This window comes from Blennius ocellaris (genome assembly GCF_963422515.1).
Source record: "Blennius ocellaris genome assembly, chromosome: 10".
In the NCBI taxonomy this organism is placed as follows: Eukaryota; Metazoa; Chordata; class Actinopteri; order Blenniiformes; family Blenniidae; genus Blennius; species Blennius ocellaris.
Genome location: NC_137659.1, coordinates 761631 through 785157, shown reverse-complemented (window position 1 = coordinate 785157; position 23527 = coordinate 761631). Strand labels below are relative to the sequence as shown.

At 46.7% G+C, this 23527-nt stretch overlaps 2 protein-coding genes across 2 annotated transcripts; both read left to right on the top strand.

Annotated features, from left to right (window-relative positions):
• The first annotated feature begins 1930 nt into the window (after positions 1-1930).
• On the top strand, positions 1931-14477 carry mcm4 (minichromosome maintenance complex component 4). Its single transcript, XM_080503302.1, has 17 exons — positions 1931-2043; positions 2682-2759; positions 3235-3399; positions 3484-3647; positions 3788-3889; positions 4793-4888; positions 4967-5062; positions 6450-6588; positions 7001-7221; positions 7322-7442; positions 8537-8796; positions 10445-10810; positions 11932-12059; positions 12177-12384; positions 12485-12713; positions 12806-12939; positions 14113-14477. The coding sequence occupies exons 2-17, from the start codon at positions 2696-2698 to the stop codon at positions 14206-14208; spliced, it is 2589 nt and encodes an 862-aa protein (XP_080359428.1). The 5' UTR covers positions 1931-2043; positions 2682-2695; the 3' UTR covers positions 14209-14477.
• Positions 14478-15301: 824 nt separating this feature from the next.
• On the top strand, positions 15302-20414 carry ube2v2 (ubiquitin-conjugating enzyme E2 variant 2). The gene is made up of 4 exons (XM_080503315.1): positions 15302-15359; positions 17810-17955; positions 19405-19527; positions 19621-20414. The coding sequence occupies exons 1-4, from the start codon at positions 15344-15346 to the stop codon at positions 19765-19767; spliced, it is 432 nt and encodes a 143-aa protein (XP_080359441.1). The 5' UTR covers positions 15302-15343; the 3' UTR covers positions 19768-20414.
• Positions 20415-23527: the final 3113 nt, after the last annotated feature.

The following is a 23527-nucleotide window of genomic DNA, read 5'->3' as shown; positions in this document are numbered from 1 at the left end:
TAAACTTGATTTCAGGATTAAATGTTGAGATGAACAAACTTTGGATTAAAGTGTTTCTATCTGGCACTTTTACTTTCTCAACATTCCCTTTGACGTTCTCTTGCTTTATTTTGAAACTTCTCTGGTTTTATTGTTCAGAGTTTAACCCTCCTCCGCCGGGTTTCAGTTAATCTATCTTCATTTTTTTTGCGGGGAAACGGATTGAAAGTGTTTCGGAGTTTGTAAATGACCTGCGGACCGGTTTCAGACCAGTTTCGTTCTTTGACCTTTTGACCTTTCGGTGGGTCAAATCAGGACCAACCGGCTGACGGGCGGCCGGGCGGGTTTCTGGAGTTTTACTGCAGAAACACTCAAATCAGCTTTCTGCGAATGTCATTCATCCAGAAGCTTCTCCAGTCATCAGAACTTCTAATAATCAACTTGTAACTGAATGTTGTTTGAGTAAAAGACACACAGGTGAACATAAAGAGACTTCAGGAGTGAATTTAAAGATAATATTTGACATTTTCTTTGCTTATAATCAACAAATATTTGCCAAATTAAAACAAAATGCAAACTGCTTTCTGCTGCCGTGCTCTCATACTTCCACATCTTTATTCTGCCGGTCTGACGTCTTAAAAGGGAGTGAATAAAACGAGAAAATGTCATCTAAAGCACAAAATGATCACTTGCATTCAGGAGTCATTGGAAGTTTAAAGTGTTGGCTGCACATTAAGTGTGACTGTGAGTCACTGATCACTTCAGGATGTGTGACAATAAATCGAAAGTCATAAATTCTTCCGTTTCCGGTTCTTTGTGTCCTTAAATTCCTCCTGAAAAAGACATTTCTCGGAAATGTTCCCATGACTTCCTCTCAGGACTTTTTCAGTACTTTTCCGCTCCACTGCTGCTTTTTTTTCTTTTTCTTTTTGGTTAATGAAACAGTGACACCTGGTGGGCAGATGGCGCAACTGCAGGATGATTTTATGAATCACAGAGGAGGCTGCTTCTCCGGTAAAACATTAACTTTATAGCTGGACTGTCGAGCAGTGAGGTTCATTAATTATTTTAGATATTAACAGAGAATATTCTTCTCCCAGTTTGTGTCTTAAAGGTTAACTTTGATGGGTTGCTTTCTTATCCACACACTGATTTGGGCGTTTACTGCCTTTGTTTGTCACAAAAATGATTATACACGGTGTAACGTGCCATGAAATGTTTTATCACACCGATATGACAATGTCAACAATACCAATAATAATAAAATATTTACAGACACACACACGAGCATTCGAAAGATTATTTTGCATTATATGTATTGTTTTTATTTTTTATTATTATAAATACAGTAGTTGTTTTTGAACTTTCATAATGTGAGAATTATTTGACATTTAATATACTTTTAAGGTTTTGCATGGTTTGCATCCATCAGTTTTTTTTGTATCTGTGATAATAAGTTATAATAATGATTTCCGTATTTTGTATTGTCAAATTATGATGCATTCAAGACTGACTGGGAAACTTTTTTTTTTTTAAATAAAACACGATATTGTTTATATGTCGATAGAAAAAACTTTTATTCTCTGATAATCTTGATAATAAAGCTCCACTTCATGTGCGTGTTGAGTTATCAGACCAATTTTAAAACCCGTTGCCGTTTCATTCATTATATATTTACCCGAAACGACTCTTTAAATTACGGCTGTTCGATTTCCCGACTTCCTGAAAGCACCACACAAGTCGGCGGCGTGGTGGACCGAACCAAGTGGGCGGGAGTGTTTTTAATTATAGAAACAAAACAGCGCGGCTGCTGATCGTGTTTCCGGTTCCAAACTGTTAAATATTTATGTTTTATTCTTCATTAATTCAATATCATTTCATGTCGGTAATCAATTGTGTGTTCAAATAAAAACGTTCTTGATGCAAAGTGACGTGCCTCCCACCCCAGTTTCAGGAAACACCATCGCGGTGTGTGATTGGTTCGAAGTTCCCCGCGAAAACTACGTCACGCTCAGTTTCGCGCCACATCTCCACCAGCGTCAGGACGTGCCGACAGCAGCGGAGGTAAGGAAAAAACACGATTTACGGATGAATTCCTCCTCGAACCGCCGCTTTTCCGCACCTTTCCCTTCCCGCAGCTCGTCTGGCGGCTTCACGAGGATCCGCAGGAACCGCGTCGGCGCGGAAATGTTGAGATTTTACGGTGAAATTAGGTTTAAATCGTTCAGCTGTGCGACGTCTTATTGTCTCGTGCAGCCGCGTGTCACCATAACGTCTGAAAACAACATGGAATTTACACAAACACACTAGAAACGCATGTTATCCTGACTTTTCTGTCCGAGTTTACTCCTCTGTGGATAATACAACTTTTTTCCCCCAAAAATAATCACTAAGTTTTTGGGCCTTTTTTTCTCCACTCTTTGCGCCTCAATGATTTCGTGATTGTTATTAATAGTTTGTAGATTGTTTACTGCGCACTAAAACCAACCTATCTGTCGCTTTTTTTTTAATGTTTTGCTGATTTGTTTATCAAATCTTGTCATCAGCCTGTTTAGTCCTGCAGTACCGCTTTTGTACCAGCGGGTGGTGTATTGAGTCGGGCCGCTGTCTCCACTCAAGATGTCACCAAAACATGCAAAGAAGCACCTTTTTCCTGCTGTTTCAAAAAGTAATCCCCCGCCGTCGTCGTCTCTTCCTCTCAGATATCTGAGCAACTATGTCGTCTCCAACTTCTTCGCCCGGAGGCCGCAAACGTGGACGGAGCAGCAACCCGTCGACTCGTGAGTTTACATCTTGTTTCGCGAAATAATTTGCAATCTTGTTTGTTTTAACCCCAGTTTGCCGTCCTGAGTCAGACTAACAAGTCTGTCAAACAGTTTCGCCTGGTCAGACTAAAAAAATACGTTGCATTGAAGATCTATGGAGCTGAAAACATCTGGATTTTTAATAGAATCTACATTTAAATTCCTCCAGGAGTAGAAGAAATTAAAAAAAACAGACCTTGATCAATACAAGAAGTCTAGAAATGAGTGTGTGGAAGAAGAGACTAGTTTAAACTTGTCAAACTATTTTAAATTAGTAAAGAATATCAGCAGGATTTGTCCCGAAGTCAAACTCTGATTCAAACGAAAGTTGACAAAAACGATCAGATCTCAATAAATCGTGAGAAACGATTCCCGGAGTTTCAAGGTTGGGAGTTTCTGGGATGAACCAAAGTTTTGGATCAAATCTAAACTCGTCCCTGTGACTCGTCAGCCGGCGGCGGCGGCGAGGGCGTGGCCTCCCCTTTGTCTCAGCGCCGCAGAGGTCAGGACTCGTCCACCGGGGACTTGATGCCGATGCCGACCTCCCCGCCCACCGACATGCTGAGTCCGCCGGCGCCGCAGGACACGTCTCTGATGTCCTCGCCGCGCCCGTCAGGTACGAGAGAGAGAGAGACGCCCGCCGCCCCGTGACGTCGCGTGCGTTCACGGCGACGGTCCTGACGACCTTTGACCTCCTCAGCGCTGCCTCACGACGTGGACATGAGCTCGCCGCTGGTCTACGGCACGCCCAGCTCCCGGATGGAGGGGACGCCACGCAGCGGCGTGCGGGGGACGCCGGCGCGGCAGCGGCCCGACCTGGGCTCCGTCAGGAAGGCGCCGCAGGTGGACCTGCAGGCCGACGCGGTGAGCGCCTTGTTTTTATTTATTGTTTGTTATTTTTACCTGATTGTCAGGAAACAAATCCGCCTTTCCTGTTTGTACCTGAACGCACCACGCTGACTCCTCTTCCTCCTCCCCATCCTCTTTCTCCTCTCGTCTCTCAGGCGAACGCAGACGCCGCCGCCGCCGGTGAGGCGCCCGCCGGACAACGACTCGTCATCTGGGGGACGGACGTGAACGTGGCGACGTGCAAAGAGAAGTTCCAGGTACGGATGAAGGGAAGGTGACGTCTCTCTCTCTCTCTGTCTCTCTCTCGCCGTCTCTCTGTCTCTCTCTCGCCGTCTCTCTGTCTCTCTCTCGCCGTCTCTCTGTCTCTCTGTCTCTCTCTCGCCGTCTCTCTCTCTCTCCGTGTCTCTCTCTCTCCGTGTCTCTCTCTCGCCGTCTGTCTCTCTCTCTCCGTCTCTCTCTCTCTCTCTCTCCGTGTCTCTCTCTCTCCGTGTCTCTCTCTCTCCGTGTCTCTGTCTCTCTCTCTCTCTCCGTCTCTCTCTCTCTCTCTCTCTCCGTGTCTCTCTCTCTCCGTGTCTCTCTCTCTCCGTGTCTCTCTCTCTCCGTGTCTCTCCGTCTCTCTCTCTCTCTCGCCGTCTCTCCTCTCTCTCGCTCTCGCCGTCTCTCCTCTCCGTGTCTCTCTCGCCGTCTCACATTCGCACTCTCTCTCGCCGTCTCTCTCTCCGTCTCTCCTCTCTCTCCGTCTCTCCTCTCTCTCCGTCTCTCCTCTCTCTCCGTCTCTCTCTCCCTCTCTCCGTCTCTCTCTCTCTCTCCGTCTCTCTCTCCCTCTCTCCGTCTCTCTCTCTCTCCGTCTCTCCTCTCTCTCTCTCCGTCTCTCTCTCTCTCTCCGTCTCACATTCGCACTCTCTCGCCGTCTCTCTCTCTCTCTCTCTCTCTCTGTCTCTCCTCTCTCTCTCTCTCTCTCCTATCTCTCTCTATCTCTCTCTCCGTCTCTCTCCTCTCTCTCTCTCCGTCTCTCTCTCTCTCTCTCTCCGTCTCTCTCTCTCTCTCTCTCCGTCTCTCTCTCTCTCTCTCTCCGTCTCTCTCTCTCTCCGTCTCTCTCCTCTCTCCTCTCTCTCCGTCTCTCTCTCTCTCTCAGTCTCACGCCGATCGTTGTGTTTCAGAGGTTCCTCCAGAGATTCGTGGATCAAAACTCCACGGAGGACGAGAACGCCGGCCTGGACCTGAACGAGCCGCTGTACATGCAGAAACTGGAGGAGGTGAGGAGGAAGAGGAGGAGGAGGAAGAGGAAGAGGAGAGGAGGAACGACTGTTCTAATGTGTGTGTGTGTGTTTCAGATCAGTGTGGTTGGAGATCCGGTGTTAAACGTGAACTGTGGTCACATTCAGGCCTTCGATGCCGAACTGTACAGACAACTGGTCTGTTATCCTCAGGTGAACTCTTTGTTTACACACACTTTGTTTACACACACTTTGTTTACACACACTTTGTTTACACACACTTTGTTTATATACTCTTTGTTTATATACACTTTGTTTATATACACTTTGTTTATATACACTTTGTTTATATACACTTTGTTTATATACACTTTGTTTACACACACTTTGTTTATATACACTTTGTTTATATACACTTTGTTTATATACACTTTGTTTACACACACTTTGTTTACACACACTTTGTTTACACACACTTTGTTTACACACACTTTGTTTATATACACTTTGTTTATATACACTTTGTTTACACACACTTTGTTTACACACACTTTGTTTACACACACTTTGTTTACACACACTTTGTTTATATACACTTTGTTTATATACACTTTGTTTATATACACTTTGTTTATACACACTTTGTTTACACACACTTTGTTTACACACACTTTGTTTATATACACTTTGTTTATATACACTTTGTTTATATACACTTTGTTTATACACACTTTGTTTATATACACACTTTGTTTATATACACTTTGTTTACACACACTTTGTTTACACACACTTTGGTTACACACACTTTGTTTATATACGCACTTTGTTTATATACGCACTTTGTTTATATACGCACTTTGTTTATATACGCACTTTGTTTATATACGCACTTTGTTTATATACACACTTTGTTTATATACACACTTTGTTTATATACACACTTTGTTTATATACGCACTTTGTTTATATACGCACTTCGTTTATATACGCACTTCGTTTATACGCACTTCGTTTACACGCACTTTGTTTATATACTCACTTTGTTTATATACACACTTTGTTTATATACACACTTTGTTTATATACACACTTTGTTTATATACACACTTTGTTTATATACACACTTTGTTTATATACACACACTTTGTTTACACACACTTTGTTTACACACACTTTGTTTACACACACTTTGTTTATATACACACTTTGTTTATATACGCACTTTGTTTATATACGCACTTTGTTTATATACGCACTTTGTTTATATACGCACTTTGTTTATATACACACTTTGTTTATATACACACTTTGTTTATATACACACTTTGTTTATATACACACTTTGTTTATACTCACACTTTGTTTATACTCACACTTTGTTTATACTCACACTTTGTTTATACTCACACTTTGTTTATACTCACACTTTGTTTATACTCACACTTTGTTTATACACACACTGTTTATACACACACTTTGTTTACACACACTTTGTTTACATACACACTTTGTTTACATACACACTTTGTTTATACACACTTTGTTTATATAAGGGAGTCTGCATTTAAAACAAACAAACAAACAAACTGTGATACAGGAAGTGATCCCGACCTTCGACATGGCGGTGAACGACCTCTTCTCAGAACGTTTCCCCGACTCCTTCCTGGAGTATCAGATCCAAGTGAGGCCCTACAACACCCAGAAGACCCGGAGCATGAGGAGTCTGAACCCCGAGGGTGAGGAGGGGGAGGGGAGGGGTGGGGCGAGCAAGGGGGAGGGGTGGGGCGAGCGCGAGAAAGGTGGAGGGGAGGGGCGGGGCGAGGGCGAGCAAGGTTGAGGGGCGAGGGAGGGGAGGGGTGAGGGCGAGCAAAGTGGAGGGGCGAGCAAGGTGGAGGGGCGAGCAAGGTGGAGGGGCGACCAAGCTTGAGGGGCGAGGGCGACCAAGGTGGAGGGGCGAGGGAGGGGAGGGGAGGGGCGGGGCGAGCAAGGTGGAGGGGCGAGGGAGGGGCGAGGGCGAGCAAGGTGGAGGGGCGAGCAAGGTGGAGGGGTGAGGGAGGGGCGGGGCGAGCAAGGTGACGAACAGGTGTATGACGGGATTTCCCCCTCCTCTTCTTCCTCCTCCTCCTCCTCTTCCCCCCCCCCCCCCAGACATCGACCAGCTGATCACCCTCAGTGGGATGGTGATCAGGACGTCTCAGCTGATCCCCGAGATGCAGGAAGGATTCTTCCAGTGTCACGTCTGCAGCTTCAGCTGGAGGTCAGAGGTCGACCGCGGCCGCGTGGCCGAGCCGGCCGCCTGCCGCCACTGCAACACCGCGCACAGCATGGCGCTCGTCCACAACCGCTCCCTGTTCTCCGACAAGCAGATGGTGAGTGGCGGCGTGGGGGAGGGGGGAGGGGGGGGTCGTCTTCTTCGTCTTCTTCGTCTTCTTCATCTTCATGGTCCTACTCGTCTTCCTCGTCTCCCAGATCAAGGTGCAGGAGTCTCCGGAGGACATGCCGGCCGGACAGACGCCCCACACCACCGTGGTCTACGCCCACAACGACCTGGTGGACAAGGTGCAGCCGGGGGACCGGGTCAACATCACCGGTGAGGCCACGGACAGGAAGTCCCGGCGCGACCCTTCACAGTAAATCAGAAGGAACTTTAAAAGTTGAAGGACAAAATTGAATGTTTAAAAAAAAAAAAAAAAAAAATAGAAATTCTTAAGATTTGGATTCAAACATCCAAAATATTTTCCTTCTTTCTTTCCCTTCTTTCCTTTCCTTCCTCCCTTCCTTCTTTCCTTCCCTTCTTTCCTTCCTTCTTTCTTTCCTTCCCTTCTTTCCTTCCTTCTTTCTTTCCTTCCCTTCCTTGTTTCCCTTCCTTCCTTCCTCTCTTCCTTCTTTCCTTCCTCCCTTCCTTCCCTCCTTTCCTTCTTTCCTTCTTTCCTTCCCTTTTCTTCCTTCTTTCTTTCCCTTCTTTCCTTCCCCCCTCTCCTTCCTCCCTCCTTTACTTCCTTCTTTCCTTCCCTCGTCTCCTTCCTCCCTTCCTTCCTCTCTTCCTTCTTTCCTTCCCTTATTTTCTTCCTTCTTTCCTTCCCTCGTCTCCTTCCTCCCTTCCTTCCTCTCTTCCTTCTTTCCTTCTCTTATTTTCTTCCTTCTTTCTTTCCCTTCTTTCCTTCCCTCCCTTCCTTCCTCTCTTCCTCCTTTCCTTCCCTCTTTCCTTCCCTTATTTTCTTCCTTCTTTCTTTCCCTTCTTTCCTTCCTTCCCTCCTTTCCTTCCTCTCCCTCCTTTCCTTCCTTCCCTCCCCTTATTTTCTTCCTCCTTTCTTTCCCTTCTTTCTTTCCTTCCTCTCCCTTTCCTTCTCTTATTTTCTTCCTTCTTTCTTTCCCTTCTTTCCTTCCCTCCCTTCCTTCCTCTCTTCCTCCTTTCCTTCCCTCTTTCCTTCCCTTATTTTCTTCCTTCTTTCTTTCCCTTGTTTCCTTCCTTCTTTCCTTCCTCCCTTCCCTCCTTCCCTCCCCAGTCGTAACATTCAGCTTTTCAAAGTAAAGCGAATGACTTTAACTTTCTCAATCAGTCGAAAGTGAAACTTTATTCCTTAATATGATTTAATATCTGCCGCTGCGATAAGAGTTGGGGAAAAAAGAATGAAACATCTATAATTTCTTCTATATATATGTATATATTTGTGATGTGTGCAGGGATCTACCGGGCCGTCCCGATGCGCGTCAACCCTCGTCAGAGCAGCGTGAAGGCCGTCTACAAGACGCACATCGACGCCATCCACTTCCGCAAGACGGACGAGAAGCGTCTCCACGGGCTGGACGAGGACGCCGAGCAGAAGCTTTTCACCGAGGACCGCGTCCAGCGCCTCAAGGAGCTGGCGGCCAAGCCGGACGTCTACGAGCGGCTCGCCGCCGCGCTGGCGCCGAGCATCTACGAGCACGAGGACATCAAGAAGGTGAGGGCGGGGGGAGGGGGGGGGACGGTGGGGGGGCTTTGATTTATGTCACTGATCTAGTTTATTTACATCTAGCGAGAGTAAAATGTAAATTAAAAGACGACGTTTTAGGAGACAATCTGTAGGAATGTTTGATGCTTCGCGGCGTCGCCAGGCTTGAAAAGTAACTAATTACTTTTGTAATCGCTACGGTCGGTAAAGTAACTGATTACTTCCTCGGAGGAGTAATGTCTAATTAATTACTGTTTTCAATAACGACAAACTGGATGGAGCTCTGATTTTTAAACTTTCATGTCTCGTTCTCTCATCCCTCGCTTCCTCTCTTTCACTCTCGACCCCCTCTCTGCTTCTGTCTCTCTCTCATCCCCCTTTATTTTTCCCTCCAACTCTGACCCTCTCTCATCCCTCTTTCTCTTTGTCTGTTTCTCTCACGCTCTCCCCTTTCTCTCTCTCCCTCCCTCCCCTTTCTCTTTCTCCCTCTTTGTCTCTCCCTCCCTCCCTCTCCTTTTCTTTCTCACTTTCATCCTCCCCTTCTTTCTCTCTCCCTCGCTCCCCTTTCTCGCCATCTCTGTCCTCTCTTCCCTCTTCCTCTCTTTCTGTCTGTCTTTCTCTCTCCCCTCTCTCCCCCTTTTTCTCTCTCCCTCCCTCCCTCTCTTTTTCTCTTCATCCTCCCCCTTTCTCTCTCTTCCTCCCTTCCCCTTTCTCTTTCTCTCTTTTTCTCTCTCCCTCCCTCCCTTTTCTCTCTCTTCCTCCCTCCCCTTTCTCTCTCTTCCTCCCTCCCCTTTCTCTCTCTCCCTCCCTCCCTTTTCTCTTTCTCCCTCTTTTTCTCTCTCTCCCTCCCTCCCTCTTTCTCTCTTTCATCCTCCCCTCTTGCTCTCCCTTCCCTTTTCTTTTTCTCTCAATCTCCCTCTTTTTCTCTCTCTCCCTCCCTCCCTCTTTCTCTCTTTCATCCTCCCCTCTTGCTCTCCCTTCCCTTTTCTTTTTCTCTCAATCTCCCTCTTTTTCTCTCTCTCCCTCCCTCCCTCTTTCTCACTTTCATCCTCCCCTTCTTTCTCTCTCCCTCGCTCCCCTTTCTCGCCATCTCTGTCCTCTCTTCCCTCTTCCTCTCTTTCTGTCTGTCTTTCTCTCTCCCCTCTCTCCCCCTTTTTTTCTCTCTCTCCCTCCCTCCCTCTTTCTCTCTTTCATCCTCCCCTCTTGCTCTCCCTTCCCTTTTTCTCTCAATCTCCCTCTTTTTCTCTCTCTCCCTCCCTCTTTCTTTCTCCCTTTCTCTTTCGCTCTCTTTCATCCTTCCCTCTTTCTCCCTCTCCCTCTCTCCCCTTTTCTCTTTCATCCCCCCTTCTCTCTCTCCCTCCCTCCCTCCCTCTTTCTCTTCCTCTCCTTTTTTTCTCTCACTCCCTCCCTACAATTGTCTCTCCCTCCCTCTCCTTTTTTCTCTCCCTCCCTCCCTCTTTCCCCCTCCCCCCTTTCTCTCCCTTTCTCTTTCATCCTCCCCTTTCTCTCTCCTTCCCCTTTCTCTCTCTTCCTCCCTTCCCCTTTCTCTTTCTCCCTCTCTCTCTTTCATCCCCCCTCCCTTCCTCTTTCTCCTTTTCTCTCTCTCACTCCCTCCCACCCTCTCCCTCCCTCCCTCCCCCCCTCCCCCCCCCTCCAGGGAATCCTGCTGCAGTTGTTCGGGGGGACCCGTAAGGACTTCAGCCAGACGGGTCGGGGAAACTTCCGTGCCGAGGTGAACATCCTGCTGTGCGGCGACCCGGGAACCAGCAAGTCTCAGCTGCTGCAGTACGTCTTCCACCTGGTGCCGCGCGGCCAGTACACGTCGGGCAAGGGCTCCAGCGCCGTGGGGCTCACCGCCTACGTCACCAAGGACCCGGAGACGCGGCAGCTGGTGCTGCAGACGGGGGCGCTGGTGCTCAGCGACAACGGCATCTGCTGCATCGACGAGTTCGACAAGATGAGCGACGGCACGCGCTCCGTGCTGCACGAGGTCATGGAGCAGCAGACGCTCTCCATCGCCAAGGTAACGGCCGCGCAACGCCGCCCCCCGCTGGGCGCGGCTGGAAATTCAGTTGGAGTAAAAACGCTGCAAGTTATTATTATATGGTGGAAAAAATGTCACATATATTACTATTTACAGTAAAAACATTTTTTTTTTTAGGAATTTTGTTTGTTTTTAAAACATTGATATGGAAGTTTAATGTTGAATTATGTTGAAATTATTCCAGTTTTCCACTCAATGACATGATATATATATATTGTTGTTGCTATATTACTGCTACCATTATTAGTAGTACTATACACGAGTATTATACACTGTTTCACACTGTTATTATCTGTATTATTGTTATTATTATAAAATGCCTACTTCTAATGGCTCTGCCACTGCACCTTACTATTTATTTATCTTGCTTTTATCTCCTGCTTATTTCTAAGTGTCCATGTTCCGTTCTGTGTTTTACTTTGTCTTATACCCAGATATTTTTATTTTTTATTACTATTCTATTGTATTTTATAATATTCCTATGTGCCAGATTGCTGCAACAAGACAATTTCCCTTCGGGGATGAATAAAGTAATTATCTATTTATCTAATTTAAGCTTCAATCGGAAAAAATTGAATTTCAGATACTGAATAATTTAGAAAAACACTTTGACTTGTGGAAGTTTGTGACGTTTATCCATTGATACACTGCTTTATTTGTCATGTGTTGATATAATGAAATTACATTTGTGCGTCAAAACAAATAAGACGAGGACACATGAATATAAAGTGCAAAAAAATAAGGATGAGATTTTATGAGATTAAAACTGTTCTCATTAAAACTGTCCTCAAATGTTCGGGGGTAAAAAAAATAATTTCATTAAACGATGGAACTTCTACATAAATGATCAAACTATTAAATGTGTGAAGCTATGAGAGGATCAAGTATCACCCAGAGGGGGCGGGGCTTAGGAATGGAGCCATTCTATTGGCTGCAGGGTGCGGCCACGCCCCCGTTTGAACCACGACGTCATCAGACACAATTTAAAAGAATTTAAAAAACGCAGCTGAGACGACGTGGAGTAGAAATGAGACGGAAGTGAAGTTCTCAAGGTTGAAATCCTTTTTTTTTTTTTTTTTTTTTTTTTTTTTTTCTCCCAGGCGGGAATCATCTGTCAGCTCAACGCTCGCACGGCGGTGTTGGCCGCCGCCAACCCCGTCGAGTCTCAGTGGAACCCCAAGAAGACGACCATCGAGAACATCCAGCTGCCGCACACGCTGCTGTCCAGGTCATCATCATCATCATCATCATCATCATCATCAATAATAATAATCGCAGACAGAACTTTGCCACCTTTCCTGTTACTCAACAATAAACCCCGCCCCCTTTCCCCCCACCCAATCAGGTTCGACCTGATCTTCCTCATGCTGGACCCCCAGGACGAGGCGTACGACCGGCGCCTTGCCCACCACCTGGTGGCGCTGTACTACCAGAGCGAGGAGCAGATGGAGGAGGAGTTCCTGGACATGGCCGTGCTGAAGGACTACATCGCCTACGCCCGCTCCTACGTCAGGCCGCGACTGAGCGAGGAGGCGAGCCAGGCGCTCATCGAGGTGCGCACACACACACACACACACACACACACGCACACTGCTAGGTCCGTTCTCACGGCGCCGGCGTGTTAACACCCGAGGCGTTGTTGCGCTCCGCCAGGCCTACGTGGACATGAGGAAGATGGGCAGCGGGCGGGGGATGGTGTCGGCGTACCCCCGCCAGCTGGAGGCCCTGATCCGGCTGGCCGAGGCGCACGCCAAGGTGCGCTTCTCCGAGAAGGTGGAGACCATCGACGTGGAGGAGGCCAAGCGTCTGCACCGGGAGGCCCTCAAGCAGTCGGCCACCGACCCGCGGACCGGCTTCGTGGACATCTCCATCCTCACCACAGGTAGGGGGCGCTCTCACTGTGGCTGGGGGGGAAGGGGAGGGGGGAGGGGGAGAGAGAGGTCGTGGTGTGACTCCGCCCCCCTCTGACGGCAGGAATGAGCCTCACGGCTCGGAAGCGCAGGGAGGAAGCGGCTCAGGCGCTGAAGAAGCTGATCCAGGCCAAAGGGAAGACGCCGGCCGTCAAGTACCAGCAGCTGCTGGACGACCTGCGGGGCCAGTCTGAAACCGTGAGTCTCCGCCCACTTTCCTACCGCCGCCGCCGCCGCCTCTCCGTCTCGCTGTGCGTGGAAGGAAACGCTCCCAGACCGGTCTGTGATTCGGGTGTTTGTTAGATGTTTACCTGAGTAACAAGTAAACGACGACCTCCAACAAGAAGTAAACAATCCTGATAAGACGAATGTGCACAAAAATATATCGCCAGAAACTTGGGGGTGACTCTGCACTTTTCGTCTGCCGGGTGGGCGACTCGGCACTTTTCGTCTGCTGGGTGGGCGACTCGGCGCTTTTCGTCTGCTGGGTGGGCGACTCGGCACTTTTCGTCTGCCGGGTGGGCGACTCGGCGATTTTCGCCTGCCGGGTGGGCGACTCGGCGCTTTTCGCCTGCCGGGTGGGCGACTCGGCGCTTTTTGTCCGCGCAGTGCATGAGTCTGCGCTTTTTGTCCGCCCCAGTGCATGAGTCTGCGCTTTTTGTCCGCCCCAGTGCATGAGTCTGCGCTTTTTGTCCGCCCCAGTGCATGAGTCAGTGCTTTTCGTCTGCCGGGAGGGCGAGTCTGCGCTTTTTGTCCGCCTCAGGGCATGAGTCTGCGCTTTTCATCTGCCCCAGGGCATGAGTCTGCGCTTTTCGTCTGCCCCAGGGCATGAGTCTGCGCTTTTTGTCCGCCCCAGTGCATGAGTCTGCGCTTTTTGTCCGCCCCAGTGCATGAGTCAGTGCTTTTCGTCTGCCGGGAGGGCGAGTCTGCGCTTTTTGTCCGCCTCAGGGCATGAGTCTGCGCTTTTCGTCTGCCCCAGGGCATGAGTCTGCGCTTTTCGTCTGCCCCAGGGCATGAGTCTGCGCTTTTCGTCTGCCCCAGGGCATGAGTCTGCGCTTTTCGTCTGCCCCAGGGCATGAGTCTGCGCTTTTTGTCCGCCCCAGTGCATGAGTCTGCGCTTTTTGTCCGCCCCAGTGCATGAGTCTGCGCTTTTTGTCCGCCCCAGTGCATGAGTCAACGCTTTTTGTCTACCCCAGGGCATGAGTCGGCGCTTTTTTGGCCGCCCCAGGGCATGAGTCGGCGCTTTTTTGTCTGCTGGGGGCAACTCGCCGCTTTTCATCCACCGGGGATGACTCTGCATTTTTCCTCCTCCGGGGGCGACTCGTTGTTTTTGTCCATCCATGTTTGTGACTCGGTGTTCTGGGCTTTCAGGCGATCACCAAGGAGCTGTTCGACGAGGCGCTGCGGGCGCTCGCTGACGAAGACTTCCTGACGGTGACGGGGAAAACGGTCCGCCTGCTGGCCTGAACCTCTCCTCCGCCTCTGTACAGCCTCTCCGCCCTGCCGCCTCCGTCAGGAATGTTTCTGTTTGAAGTTTTCAGGCTTTGAATCCTTCAGACGGAAGAAAATGACTTGATGCAGATTGAAAAATAAAAAATATTCTCCTGTCAAGAACCAGTAAAGATGCAAACTAAGTCAAACATGTACATTATTGCCCCAGTTTCTTTGTTTTCCTCTTTGTGATGGTAGTAATGATTTATTGTTTCCTGCAAGATTTTGTAGATTAAAAGAATAAAAAGCTGCTTACTAAAAGTTTGTTTCCTTCTGTTTGTCAATAAGATGCAAAACGTGAATCATTCTTATATACTAGAAGACACTTTTCAGTTTTCTCACCACAATGTGGAACATTTGGATGCTAAAACCCTTAAAACTGTTTGAACAACTTGGTGTTTTTCAGCCCAGTTTCTGAACTCGGTCTCTTCAATGAGCTCTGGTTTAACTCAAATCACATTCAAGTTGACGAGATCTGGAGAACTAATGTGTTAAAACCAGCCTCGCAGAATTTACTTTGCAGCTACAGTATTATAAATATGTAAAAAAAAAAAAGGTTAAACATTACCGGGTTTGTCATACGATTAATGAAAAGTGAAATTTGGCCTTAGTGCGTTAACTGTCATTCCTTATTAACCTAATAACTACATTCAGCAGAATCACTGCTCAGTGATTAAAGTATCCTTTAGTTTAAAATCCCTAAGATATATTTCAGATGTGCATTTTCTTTAAGTACTGGTTACTTAAACTGATATTTCAGCATATAAAAGATATACTTCATTTCCCTTTGACATGTCATTGATAATCATGTTAAATAACAAAACGATCTAAATTATAAAGTTGGATTCGAAAAGAACAGACTTAACACAGATGAAGAAACATACCATGTGTGTATTTGTGTTTCTTTATCTATGCGTTTCTACTATATTTCTATGTATTTTACTTAAATACTAATATATCCTCCTGCGTATGTCCGTTTCTGCCTCCATATGTCTATATCTACGTCTGTAGCTCTATATTTCAAGCAGTCTACGTGACTGTTTTGACGTCGATGACGCGGCACGTAAAACCCCGTGACGTCACACGCCGTTGCGCTTCTGGACAGGAGAAGATGGCGAGCCTCTCAGGTTAGTCAGCTTTCACTCTTAAAACGCGTCCCGGCGGGTCGGGCGCTCTCATTCCGCCCCGCCGCGCCGCGCCACGTCCGCCCGGCCAGCTGCTCTCCCTCCCCGGCGACGCGTCCATCTCTCGGTGCACGCCACGATCCGCCGCGGACCCGTCTACGTCCTGGGGCGTTAGCGGCTCCGAAGCGGGGCGCGCAGGGGTGGAAGTTCAGCCGAGACCAGGTGAACGTTGTCGGTATTGAACTGTGAGCGGCGAGTCGGTGTGAGTGGACGGGGAACCTCCGCGGCGGGGGGGGTGGTGGTGGTGAGGGGGGGGCAGACACCTCTGGAAAGTGCCCGCGTCGGCGTTCACGTCAGGAACGTAAACAACCGCAGGAACGGGCAGAGCTAACGGGGCTAACGGGGCGGGCTGGAATGTCCCGGGATGCGGGTCACTTGACACCGGGCCGGCAGCAGCCGGGGCTCCGTGCTCCGAGGGCCGCCCGCTGCGGCGTGGAGGCCCGGCCTCTGCGCCCCGCGAGCCGGCTCTGTGCTCACAGTCGCGCCCGCTGAAGTGGAACCAAAGCCCGGGCACAGTGCGGCGGACTGCAGCCTCTCCGGTGGCTCCTGCCCTCCGTCATGAATATAAATACGGATCTGGAGGCTGGGGTCGTTTTATTTTTTGAACTTTTATGACAATTTCCCAGCTGCTGCGGCCAGGGCTGCAGTGGGAGCGGGGGTTCTGGGGGTGCGGAGCCGCTGTTTTGAGGGCGGAGCAGAAAACACCGCTGCTGCTCCCGGTCCAGGGAATAGACGGCGCCCCGGCGGCAGGAAGCGTGGCTCCGAGACCTCGAACTTAAAACTCAAAACTGGAGAAAAGAATCCCATCAGAGAGCACCGCAACATTACGGGGCTAAACATTAAATAGAATATAACTCGAATAGTAAAATCAAACAGTGGATCAAACATTGGTGAAGTTTAGATTACAAAATAAAAGCAGGAAATCTCCAGACAAAACAGTAAATGTAAAGTGGAAAGAAATGTATAAAGAAATCCATAACTCTTCAAGAATCCCATGTTAGATGTATGAAAAACTTTATTTTGTTGTGTGTAGATTAACCTGTGGTCAATATAAACCCTTAATTATGTACAATATTGTTTTGATAATTCTACTCCAAAACAAAAGTAAAATACCCGGATGAGAGTAAAACGTCACGACAGGAGGTCAGAAATGTACCGAGATCTACAGAGAACTTATTTATAGCAGGAGGAGGAGGAGTGGTCGGTTATTTTGGCCTCCCGTCTGTCCTTCGTCTGTGAGGAAGAGCAGCAGGACAGTTATTTACTCATTTTGAAATATTGAACTCAATAAAACAACCACAAAATTAATTTTTTTTTAAAATGCAAAATTCGATTGGGGGACAAAAGTTAGATTTTATTTATATTGAGAGCCACAAACATGTGTAACGTGCACAAAAGTATCCCAGTATGAAAAAGACATTTATAAAGTGTGAGAGGAGGAGTTTCCATCGTTAACCATCCTGGATACCACCGGTGTTTTGGATGGACCGGTTCCCCTGGTAACCAGTGGCCGTCTCCCTCCAGCGTCCCCTCGTCACAGCAGACGTTAAAAACCCGACCAGAACCTGTGGTCGTCCTGGAGAACGTCGCTTAACCGCATTTCCTGTAAAGTCCAAAGTGTCGTAGCGTCTGTTTGTCTTATTTTAGCTGCTGCTCGTGGCTGGAGGCACCAGTTAACAGGGGCACCAGGGAAACCGAAACACCGGACAGTGAAGCGTTGACGTAACAATCACACATTTTGTAATATTAATAAATATAAAATTATATATTTGATTTCATTAGCCTTTATTTATTCAGAAGAAACGGATTGATGTTAATAGTGTCTGTTGCGAGCGTGTCATGGGTACATGAAATAAATATACAGTGTGAGTAATACTAATACTAAAGTGTTCTTAAAAACAAATAAATGGCAACAAGACAAATACATGAAATATAATAAAAGTACAGACATAGAGCATATGAAAGATTAAAAAAAGGATAAAAGCTTCTAAAAACATCAATTAAAAATGTGTTTGTTAAAACAACATGGTGACTTTTTGTTTTCACTTTTTTTTTCTGAACCATAAAAAGTTATGAAACTTCGGGTTTAGAAAGTCAAAGTAATAAAAAATACGTCGTTTTAGTTTGACAACCTGAATGTTGACGGAGGTGAAACAATTCAAAATGGCCGACGCCGTCCAATCAGAATTCACGTTTTGGTGGTCAGCACCGCCCCCTACAGGCGACGGAGGAAACCTCGGCTGCCGCCTTCCTGGTTGTCCGGCGATTAATACCGAGAGCCAGCGGCAGTATCGGTGGACGGCGAGCCCACGGCGTCTGACTCCGCCCACATGACGGTGGTGTGTGTGTGTGTGTGTGTGTGTGTGTGTGTGTGTGTGTGTGTGTGTGTTCAGTTACAGTCCCACGTAACTTTCGCCTGCTGGAGGAGCTTGAAGAGGGTCAGAAAGGTGACGGAGACGGGACGGTGAGCTGGGGCCTGGAGGACGACGAGGACATGACCCTCACACGGTGGACGGGCATGATCATCGGACCAGCCAGAGTACGACTCACACACACACACACACACACACACACACACACGGGTGTTTATGATGAGGATCTTCCTGGCGGCTGATTCCTCCAAAGACCCGTCAGACTTTTTGTTGTTTGTTTTTTTTACCACTTTTTAGTCGAATTTCAAATATTTTCCCTGAAACACGTTGCGAGCACTTTGATCCGTTTAGCTTCCCTGCAGTACTCTGGAGGTTAGCATTTAGCATTTACCTTCACTACAGTACTCTGGAGGTTAGCATTTAGCTTCCGTGCAGTACTCTGGGAGTTAGTGTATAGCATTTAGCTTTACTACAGTACTCTGGAAGTTAGCATTTAGATTCCCTGCAGTACTCTGGAGGTTAGCGTTTAGCATTTACCTTCACTACAGTACTCTGGAGGTTAGCATTTAGCTTCCCTGTAGTACTCTGGAGGTTAGCGTTTAGCTTCCCTGCAGTACTCTGGACGTTAGCGTTTAGCTTTTAGCTTCCCTGCAGTACTCTGGAGGTTAGCGTTTAGCATTTACCTTCACTACAGTACTCTGGAGGTTAGCATTTAGCTTCCGTGCAGTACTCTGGGAGTTAGTGTATAGCATTTAGCTTTACTACAGTACTCTGGAAGTTAGCATTTAGATTCCCTGCAGTACTCTAGAGGTTAGCGTTTAGCATTTACCTTCACTACAGTACTCTGGAGGTTACCATTTAGCTTCCCTGTAGTACTCTGGGAGTTAGCGTATAGCATTTAGCTTTACTACAGTACTCTGGAAGTTATCATTTAGATTCCCTGCAGTACTCTGGAGGTTAGCGTTTAGCTTCCCTGCAGTACTCTGGATGTTAGCGTTTAGCATTTACCTTCACTACAGTACTCTGGATGTTAGCGTTTAGCTTTTAGCTTCCCTGCAGTACTCTGGAGGTTAGCGTTTAGCATTTACCTTCACTACAGTACTCTGGAGGTTAGCATTTAGCTTCCCTGCAGTACTCTGGGAGTTAGCGTATAGCATTTAGCTTTACTACAGTACTCTGGAAGTTAGCATTTAGATTCCCTGCAGTACTCGGGAGGTTAGCGTTTAGCATTTAGCTTCCCTGCAGTACTCTGGAGGTTAGAGGTTAGCATTTAGCATTTACCTTCACTACAGTACCCTGGAGGTTAGCGTTTAACATTTAGCTTCACTACAGTACTCTGGAGGTTAGAGGTTAGCATTTAGCTTCACTACAGTACTCTGGAGGTTAGAGGTTAGCATTTAGCTTCACTACAGTACTCTGGAGGTTAGCATTTAGCTTCCTCAAAGCCTTCATCAAGTGAAGCAGATCCAATGCAGCCCGGATCCCGGCATCTTGGCGTTAAAAACGATGCCTCGCCAGCCGGAGCGTGGCTAGCTAGAACCGCTAGCAAACGGTGGCGTGTGTCTGTAGAGTTCAGTTAAAAAAAAACAAATGTGTGTGTCACTCTTCTGTTGCAGACCAACTACGAGAACAGGATATACAGCCTGAAGGTGGAATGTGGCTCTAGGTACCCAGAGGCGGCGCCCACGGTTAGATTTGCGACAAAAATTAACATGAGTGGCGTGAACGGCAACGGGGCGGTGAGTGACGGCCGCCGCCGGCGACACGATTCGGCGCCACAGCGCGGTGGGGGTGTGTGACGCCTGGCTTCTTTCTCTCCCTCTGTCCCGCAGGTGGACTCGCGTAGCATAGCGGTATTAGCGAAGTGGCAGAATTCTTATAGCATTAAAATTGTTCTTCAGGAGCTGCGGCGCCTCATGATGTCCAAAGAGAACATGAAGCTCCCGCAGCCGCCGGAGGGACAAAGCTACAGCACTTAGCGGGGCGCCGCCCGCCGCCGCCGCCGCCGTCTTCAAGCTCCCGCTCTTAGAAACGTGTGCAACAAGTCATCCAGGGGTGCTCACTTCAACACGTCGACGCCGTCAGCCAGAGCAACCATCGGACTTTTCTTCTTCTTCTACTACTTCTTCTTCTTCTTCTTCTTCTTCTTCCATCGCTCATCCAGAGAGAAACGAAAACAAACAGTGACGTCCTGCACTGAATAGCTAGTCAGCAGACAACCTGAAGCTGAATCTGCCTTTTAATGGAGTTAGATTGTGGAGGGAAGCATGAGCCCCCCCATCCCCCCACCCCCACCCCGCCCCACACACACACACACAGTTTCACCAAGTCCAAGCAGCAGAGCGCCATCTGCAGGCCACTCGTGTCACTAACACTAGCGCAGGGGAAACGTTTCGATGAGTTCTGAACTGTGGCTGTAGTTTCAAAGTATTATGACACCGTGACAACGTTCCTTTTTTGTTTTCTTTTTTTTTTTTTGAAGAATATAAGTATATATATATAAAAATATATATCTGTATTTGACACGATACCAACACGTTTCTGTTCCGCGGCTCTTTGACATGTAACAGACGTTGAAGCCTGTTCTGTTCTCAAACCCTCGCATTTAAACTCCCAGTGGACATGGCAGGTGTGTAAAATTGTGATTTTTCTGAAATTAAAAATCACTTGTCTGCAAAGAAAACAACCCTTCCCCCCCTCCTCCTCCTCCTCTTCCTCCTCCTCCACTTCCTCCTCCTCCCGAGAAGCCCCGGTGTTCTTTGTCTTCACGGGAAGAATCTGTGTGGGAAAACTGACAAAAACAGCTGAATTATAATGGTTCGTTTGTTTGTTTTTTTATATAATATTCAGGAGAAAAAAAAAATCAAAAACCACCAACACAGCAGATAATCACACCTGTAGTACCACGTTGGCCCACCGGGGGCGATCGTCACTGGGTGTCAAAGTGAATGATGCTTCAGTGGAAACAAATGAGTGTAGAACAGTCACGAGTCTAGAATTAATTTATTTTTCTATCATTAATAGTCTAAATCTTGAATGTAAAAACAACATTGGAACAGAAAACTGAAGTTGGCCGTCCTGTAATACCGCTTCAGACCAGCAGGTGGTGCAAGTGAGTTCTTCAACCAGCTCCTTGTGCAGATTGTCGTCTGTATTCACCCGTTTTCTTTAAAACTAACTTTCATAGCTCTAGACTTGATAATGTAAGAACAGTTTTGTGTGTTAAACGATGAAGCGCAACAAGCTGAGGAGACACTTTAAATCAAAACGGTCCGAATTTTCTCCTTGGGTGTAGAACTGAGCTTAAAAGAAATCCACTTTACAACCTGTTTACCAAATAGACCAAACTTAACCAGCCCGCCTCAACTGGCTCCATCCTGTAATACCGCTTTAGACCAGCAGGTGGTGCGGCGAGTCGCGGATTCCACAAGATTCTGAAGACGAACTGGAATTTCGTCCGCAGCGACTCACTGCTGCCGCCCTAGAGCGTGAAAACGGTATTACTTTAAACGTCACATTACAACACGCATGTAAATCAGGGGGGTCAAACTGGTTTCACTTGAGGAGCCACATCAACCTGATCTGACCTCTGACCTCTGGAGGCCCAACAAGTCAAACGTCACATGTTAAACTGCAGATACGGACAAATGTCAAAGTCTTTCCTTCTTTTGATCCTTTTGTAACTGCAAGAATTTGCCAGTCTTATTCTGAAACACATATTAAAGGAAATCAGATTATATTTGCAAAAAAAACCCTCAGTCACCTTGTATCTGGATATATTTTTATTCAGGATTAAAACAATTTGTCATCTGGAAGTTGTTTTGAGTTTACGTGTCTAAAGTATCACTTCACATTAATTGGGCACCTTTATTGTGAAAGGTGTTGCGTCATGTGACCTCCACAGGTGCATTAATTAATCCTGACCGAGGGCGGTTTTCAATGTCATTTTTGCCAATCGAGTGTTTTTAGATCAGCCTCTGTCACTTTTCATATTTACACTTTAAAAAAGAAAATCACATGGCGTTTGACACCCCTGATTGTAAATATATGTCGTGCAGTAGAATAGAATTATTGGCAATAACCAGAAAATCTCTTGAAATAAAGAGAAGCGGTTCTAAACGCATCGTCTCCCTTCAGTCTTGGTTTAAATGAAGTTAGAAGTGGTTCGGGTGAGCTCCGTGCCTGAGATGACTAATAAACTGGATTGGATGCATTATCAAGTTTGTTTTTTTTTTTCTTAATTCATTTCAATTAAAATACATTATTCATAGAATGTGATCATGAATTCATTAAACAAAGTTGACAGGCTGATTCATCGGAGGACACGTTGGACTGCGATGCTCCTCCACGGGACGGAACTGCTCCTGCTTCACACCGAGAACGTCGGTCCAAATCCCTGTGAGTGTGTGTGTGTGTGTGTGTGTGTGTTCTCTCAGTACTCCTACAGTACAAAATACATGCATGTGGGTGGATTATATTATTTTTGAACATGTTCAACAAAAGAAAGAGTGAAAAAAAAGTAGAAATTTCCTGTTGATCACACTCACACACACACACACACACACAATAGCTGCTGTTTGACACGTTGTCACATTTTCAGCGTGAGAAACACGATTTTAAATTAAAAAAAGAAAAACCAGAACAAAGATGCAGCTTTTTGATAGAGAATAAAAAAATGGGGACGACGTTTATGAAAATATATCTTGTTCTTAATAAGAACTTCTCTCGTTGTGTCGCGACATTAATATTGAGTTGTTCAACTTATTATTATTGCCCAGCTGACGCTACTTCCCTTGAGAATGACCTTTGACCCCATCATCTCCCTGCAGTGCAGCGATGATGCTGCGCCTCCGCATCCTAATGTGAAAATATTGTAGTTTAGCTTCTATAATCAAAATATCAAAGGATGAAGGAACAAGAAACTGGGAATTCTTGTTTTAGCTGAGAAACTTAAAATTGACATGTATTTTTTGATCGTCTATCTGCAGGGTTCAATTTTTTTTTTTTTTTACTATGGTTGTTTTAAAATTCAGCTAAAAGGTGGTGCACCCACTTTTACTTTGGAATTCAGTGCTGCCACCAGACCTGAAATTAAATCTTGCCCCACCAAGTATTTACATATAGAAACGCCACAGGAGTTTATACACAAATATACATGTTTGTGGGTGAAATTGATGAAATTAAATTAAATTTATACACATGGCTTATTGACTGAATGAGGTCCGTGGCGGTAAAGACGCTTCACTGATGCTGTAGGGAATAAAGGAGGATGTTCTATTTCTTGTATTTCTTCACTTCTGAGTGACACTGAGTGGTGTCTTTTATTCTGTAGGCCACACACACACACACACAGATGGTACACAGTGTACTGCATCACACTCCTCTGTGATGGTATAAATATGACATTATTATAAGATGCATTACTTCTGTGTCGTAGTGAGCTGCCAGTGTGAAACATTTCCGGCGATAGTTTGGAGCGCACGTGGAAGAAACCCAGCTTTAAATAAAAAAAAGCGGAACGCACTACCATATCGGGCGCTTGCCTTCAAAGTAAAAGCCTCGGTTTGGCTAAACCTTCACAAAACGCGGATAGAATGCGCGCGAATGAGAGTCTGGTTTATAGTTATGTAAAATCGTGTAAAACATTTGATTAAATTCAGCGTTTCGCGTCGAACGCGGACGTTTTCCCCGGATGGGATTTCGCACTCTGACAGCGCCGCGGCGACTTCCGCCCGGGGA